The sequence below is a fragment of the Triticum aestivum genome, chromosome 6A (assembly GCF_018294505.1).
Source record: "Triticum aestivum cultivar Chinese Spring chromosome 6A, IWGSC CS RefSeq v2.1, whole genome shotgun sequence".
In the NCBI taxonomy this organism is placed as follows: Eukaryota; Viridiplantae; Streptophyta; class Magnoliopsida; order Poales; family Poaceae; genus Triticum; species Triticum aestivum.
This window is the reverse complement of record NC_057809.1, coordinates 171820806-171827065: the sequence shown is the minus strand read 5'-3', so window position 1 is coordinate 171827065 and position 6260 is coordinate 171820806. Positions and strand designations below refer to the sequence as shown.

At 45.2% G+C, this 6260-nt stretch overlaps 1 protein-coding gene across 13 annotated transcripts; it reads right to left on the bottom strand.

Moving 5' to 3' along the window:
* Positions 1–281: 281 nt before the first annotated feature.
* LOC123132653 (uncharacterized) lies at positions 282–5246 on the bottom strand. 13 transcript variants are annotated; one of them, XM_044552498.1, is made up of 5 exons: positions 5147–5246; positions 4505–5040; positions 4344–4400; positions 4074–4254; positions 282–2463 (listed from the first exon to the last, which is right to left on the bottom strand). In XM_044552498.1, the coding sequence occupies exon 5, from the start codon at positions 1630–1632 to the stop codon at positions 529–531; it is 1104 nt and encodes a 367-aa protein (XP_044408433.1). In that variant the 5' UTR covers positions 1633–2463; positions 4074–4254; positions 4344–4400; positions 4505–5040; positions 5147–5246; the 3' UTR covers positions 282–528. The 13 variants fall into 13 exon arrangements, with proteins under 13 accessions (XP_044408433.1, XP_044408427.1, XP_044408435.1 ...); XM_044552492.1 differs by having other exon boundaries at positions 4895–5040; XM_044552500.1 differs by having other exon boundaries at positions 4074–4276; positions 4344–4391; positions 4895–5040.
* Positions 5247–6260: the final 1014 nt, after the last annotated feature.

Sequence of the window (6260 nt, the reverse complement as noted above, 5' to 3'; positions counted from 1 at the left end):
CCGGAGAAACCCAAATCCATCAACTCACAGTCCATGAGACAATCTCGAAAGGCTGAAATCTGAGCTTCAGATCTGTCCCGGGGACCACAATGCTCATCCTGGGATAGAACCTCATTGAAATCCCCACATACAATCCAAGGACCTTGCCATTGAGCTTTCAAACGTTTCAGCAACTCCCAGAATTGTGGCCTATCCTCTCTCTCCTCGGTTCGCCGTACACAAAGGTAGCACGCCAAGTTGAGCCCGCCTCCGAAGTAACAAGAACATCAATACATCGAGCATTGCTCCCCTTGAGAGAAACATTAACAGACGCCGTCCAAAACAGAGCCAAACCACCACTCAAGCCGTCGGAATTAACGGCCAAACACCCGGTAAAACCTAGAGACCACATAAAGTTTCTGACACGTGAATCCCTCATCTTTGCCTCAGAGAGAAAGAGGAGGGTGGGGCGGTGAAGCTTAACTAACCAGCGAAGCTCGCCAACCGTCGAGTCCGACCCCAAGCCTCGACAGTTCCAGCATAACAGACTCATTGCGTCTGGCGGCGCTGCTCCGCAGCCGCCGCCGGATCCGCCGATCGGGTAGGAGAAGTCCTTTGTTTCTTAACTGACTCAATATCTCCAATCATTTCAAGTGGAGGAGCAGCTCCAACAGAATTGCCAGATAGAACAATAGCAAGCTGATTGATTTCAGAGCAAGTAGTACCTTCAGAGAGCTGACCAGGTGTGTCTTTAGCAGTTTTGCGTTTCTGTCCGGACATACCTTTCTTTGACTTAGAGACCGGGAACAATTCCTTGCCCGAGCCCCCAATCTTCCCTCGGACACGACCACGGGCAGAACTGGCACGCCCCCTTCCACGGGATGAGCTACCACGGCCAGGACCACCCTTAGCTGGGGAGGAAACCTCTGTCTCATCGACCACATTATTCTTGGCAACATTATTGACTTGACTGCTAGGATCAGAAATTCCAGTACCAGCAGTAAAGGTCTTCTGTCCCGAGGTTCTTTGAAAAAAGCCGGACGAGGAAGAAGCAAAACTGGACTTTGAGCCCCCCGACCACTTTGGTTGATCATTAGGAACACACACTTTCATGGCAGCATAGGGGAGCTCTCCATTTTCATCACGGACGCCCGGAGTTGGGCACAACATCGACGAGTGACCTAACAGGCCACATGAAAAGCAGAGGAAAGGTAGTCGCTCGTACATGACTGAATATGTTTCGGTGCTCTTTGTTTTGGCAGATGTTACAGTAACATACCTTACCACTGGTTCCTGAACCAAAACCTCGGCCCGAACCCTCATGTCGGAGCCCCAACAACGACCATCGGCATCCGACTCCACACGCACAATCTTGCCAATCGGCTTTGCAAATTCCATACCAAGGTTGGATTTCATCAGTCTTGGAGGCAGGGCCATAATTCGTGCCCATATGGTCAGTCGATCAAAGATCATCTGAGTCGGTTGAATTTCAGCATCAAAATCCTTGAAAAGGACAGCATGGCAACCCACCATCCATGGCGAGCCTTCCAGAACACAAGCACGGCCTGCAGGGGTGGCGAACTCCGCCACAAACAGGTTATCTCCTACTGGATGGAACAACAAGCCTTGGGGATTTCCCCACGCCGGCCTCATTGCCGATGAGATGGTGTTGATGTGGAGGACGTTGGGGGAGAGCACCTTCCCCACCAGCGCACGACCCGGATCCACCTGATCTGCCTCATCTTCATCATCCACCAAGACCGGTTGCGGCCTCAATCGCCGTCAGACGGAGGCGCTCCATCTCCACCACACGAGGGGCAGAATCAGAACCAAACTCCCCGAGCACCGGGGCGGGGGTCGGCACCGGATCCCTTGTTGCAGGCGCGGGGGCGCGTCGATCCAAGGAGTCCTGGGTCCCAGCCTCTCCAGTAGCCGCCGCATCAAGGGTGGAATTCGAGCCTCGATCTGCCATTGCCAAGGGCAGGTAGCGATGCACAGATCGCCCCTTAATCGCCCCGAACAAAACAGATCTAGGTCAACCCACCACAAGGTAGCGCGGCAAGGGAGATGGAGAGGGGGAAGAAAGCAGCGAGAGAGCGACCGGAATCGCACTCCCAGACGAAGAATCCTCCCAAGGAAATCAGTAGCGGGAGCACCTTGATGTCCTAGGGGAGGGGAACAGAGCAGGAACAGAGGAACGGACCCGCCCCTCGTCCATACCTCGGCAGAAGCTACATCCATCTTGTTTGGTACACCGGCAAGCAAGCAAAAATGTAAACGAAATCACACGGTGACCTTAGAACTATTCTAACAACATGATGCTCTACAAGTTAACGCCAGTTGCATTAATTTACACAACAAGATTAGGGCATTAGTCACTTGCTGTCAGCCATGCAATGCTGGAGTAGCTCCTCTCTCTGTCTGCCATTGTGAGAGCTCCACGAATATTTGTAAACTATAGGGCCTCTCTCGCCGAGCTTCACCCTGTTTATAGGACACAAAAACAAAGTAAGCCTAACAATAAATCCAAATCCAGCTGCCATTCAAACTAATGTTGTAATTGCATAGAAATAAATACCGAGGATCATGAAATGCAATGATGTCAGAACAAGAAACGCAATTCACATGTAATTGGTATGTTTGAGCTGTGATACATGTGTACTGCAAACTGAATATTTCGCCAATCTTGATTATTACACATTCTGGGCGGCCATTTGGAAACTTATAAATTTGACATCTCCTGTCCTATCCTTGCTGGATACCGCTAGCTGTTTTCTAGCTTCATTTATCAAACTACCACATCGGCAATTGCTAGTACCAACGTACACACATAACACAAATACTTACTAATTACTGTGTGTACAAAATAACTAGATCACCCTTCATTTTTTTATAAGCTATGTTTGATCAAGAATGGGGATTAAACAGGGCACAGAACAAAAACGATGTTCAGTGAAATGACCATAGCATCCATAAATAAATATGGGAGAGAAAGAGAGTATAGAAATGAGGGAATACAAGAGAAAACATATCTAAAAGTAAAGTTACAAAAACTATATGCCTGATGTTTTAAATGAAAGGAGTATTTTCCTACAAATTGATTAGTACAGTTCTACTAGTTCCCATTATCCATTTGCTAATAAATTGATTAGCATTTTCCTACAAAAACTATCTGCAAAGGATGAATCCTTATTTCCTCCTACTTCTACTACTTCTCATTATCCATTTGCTAATTACTCCGCCGCCGTCGCTGCCGCTAATCATCGTTAATCTAGTCGATCCATATATTCTAGTACTACACCACGGTGCAACTTCCATCCACTATTTTTTCATCTCGCTACTACAGCATGCGACTGCCTAATTAACGGCTAGCCAGCAAATTTTACAGCATTGTGTGCTGTGGCCAAACATGTGGTCTGTATTCTGAATACTCCAGAAAAACTTTGTTAAGTTAAAACTATGGTATTGTGTGCCTACTGATTAAATTACTGTAGTTTTTGATACTTTGTTTTTTCTGATACTTTGCTACCAAACATAGCCTAAGTTTTTTTCCCCCGAAATAGTCGCCAAAAAATCACCATCATATATATGAAATAGCCATTGTTTCCTGAAAATTGTTATCGCGACGAACTCAATTCTTTTTTTTGCTAGTTCTGAATTTGTTTTCTAGCATGCTTGTAGTCTATAACACTGAACACCATGATCATTAGCTTTTTAACTTCTTTTCGCACAACTTACCATCTAGTGAAATGATATGGTGCAATGCACGAATCTATGACGTAGTCCTGAAACCAGTAATTGGCTACATATATGTCTAGAAAATGTAACCTGCACACGAAAGAACCTAAGCATGGATTTCATGATCTATATAACACACGTCTAACTCCACATAGCTTATCAATTTAGACCAGAACACAATCTACTACTGACAGAGAGGAACTAAATTGTTGGAATGAAATAAAAGATTGTAATGTCAGTATTAACATTGTAGTTTAGCTATGACGAAAACAACTAAATTTTGGACAGAAATCAAAATTTAATACACAATAATTCGCCTCAAGAGAGTAAATTGCTACGTAGTTATGTAAACTGACCGAGAGTAGGTGATACTGAACAGCTCCGGCGGCGAAGACGCGGTCGCTGACCATCATGATGAAAGGAGATGCATGGCGCATCAATATGCATGCCAATGGCCAAACATAACCTGACACCGAGAAACACCAGCGACACTACATGACTACACTCCGCCTTCTTTGAATCCATGACCACCCATCTCTGTGCAAAAATAAGGGTGTTCCTGATAAAAAATGTTACTTGCACGAAAGCAAGCACACAGTCAAGGATATATGGTAAATTCTGATTACCTGATTGGACAGGATGTTCAGCCTCATGACCTCTTCTATCTACAGCCTCTGCAAAAACTGAAAACCATATTAGCAACTTGGGAGGAACACAACCAGGTGAAACGTATGTGGATGTTGATTGGAAGTTTGGTGCGGAAAGCATTAGGATTGACGTTTCTCACCTCCTACCGTGCAATCCCCACCTACACACATGGAAGTAAAACCAAAATAGCCCAAACATACAAGGGCGTCTGGAGCACCATCGCCATACATGGCCTTTGTGAGCTGGAAGAATCACCCAGCCACGGCCAGGGAACCTGCCCGTGCTCATGAGATCCTGGACTGGCCGCAGCCTCTTGAATTGGATGGAACGGCGGCCAGCTCATGACTCCTATACAAAGCGCCACAAGTAGGAAGTCGAGAGCCCTACCCTCGCCGGCCTGGCGCCATCTACACAGGCCACACCGGCAGGACGAGGAAGAGGCCGAAGAGATCCCTTTATTCCGCTTCGTCCTAGCCTACCTACCACCATCAGGACCCCAAAACCTAGATCGTAGAGACCTAAAACATACCTTTGTGGACAGATCCGTGTTCCCATCAGCAAGCCGACACCTAATCAGCCACCGGAGGCGAAGGGGATCGGTGGAATCGCCGCCGAAGGACACCACGCTCCTCCGCGCTGCGGCCGCTCGCCGCCGAGACCTCCCGCCGCTACCGCCTGCAATTAGAAACGCCACGAACCCACGACTAAAAGAATAACCGTCCACGCATATACCAAAACGATAAATTACATCGGCTGAAGGTGGGAGCGGGCAAAAATTTACTTCAATGGGCGCTGGATCCTGTAAAAAAAGGTGAGCGGTGGAGGTGCTAGTGCGTCTGGCTCGGTGGATTGACCAGGATGAGAAATAACTTATTCTTTACCTGCGTTATTAATAGACTTTATATATATATATATATATATATATATATATATACCTCTATCTTATTCTTAATTTTTTTAATAATAAAATGGTTATTGCTTCTGCCCATACGTCATATAAATAACCCCTAAAGTTGCTACAAATTACCGAGTATGCCAACTATAAGTCAAAAAAAACGTTTCGTTTTTTCCATCGCAGGTTGCTGCGCTAAATTTGGTTTATCAGCTAGCGAATCTCCCTTAACATCAGCAAAGATGTTGTAGCCTGGTGGCTAGAGCGCCACACATCTACCTAGGAGGTGCGGGTTTGAATCCAGTCGTCACCCCTTTTTAATTTTAATTTAGTTCTAGAAATTAAGAGAAACCACAAGGAGTACAAGACCTCTATATGAGGTAAACACGTTCCCTTTTTGCCAGTCATTATGTACCCTTGGCCTTTTAATGTGGGAGCTCATGTACAAAGTTTTCTTTACCAGTTACTACACCCATGGTGTCAGGGCATGTTTTCTATGTGCCGCACTTCAACTAAAGTGTTTACCTCTTTTTAATTTTAATTTAGTTTTAGAAATTAAGAGAAACCACACAGAGTACAAGACCTCTATATGAGGTAAACACGTTCCCTGTTTGCCCGTCATTATGTATCCTTGGCCTTTTAATGTGGGAGCTCATGTACAAAGTTTTCTTTACAAGTTACTACACCCATGATGCCAGGGCATGTTTTCTATGTGCCGCACTTCAACTAAAAGTCATCTCAAATCAGAAAAGAATTTTCATCTCAAATCAGAAAAGAATTTTTTTGTTTTCGTAGCTGAACTCGCAAACCATGATTTATCCGTAAAAAAATATCATGCAACCTTGCAACCACAAAATATGAAGTTTTCCGTTTGTACTATCAAATATAAAAAAGTTCTATGTTTATTGCAATCCTCAAGAGAAAAAATTACTGCCCGAGTGCACTTCTCTACTGCAGATTTGAGTTTATTTTCTTAAAGTTCTATTAGTGTAACTCTTGATTT

What these genes read in the sequence shown, in the direction of transcription:
- LOC123132653 (XM_044552498.1), bottom strand. Translation starts at nt 1,632, where the DNA reads ATGAGGCCGGCGTGGGGAAATCCCCAAGGCTTGTTGTTCCATCCAGTA.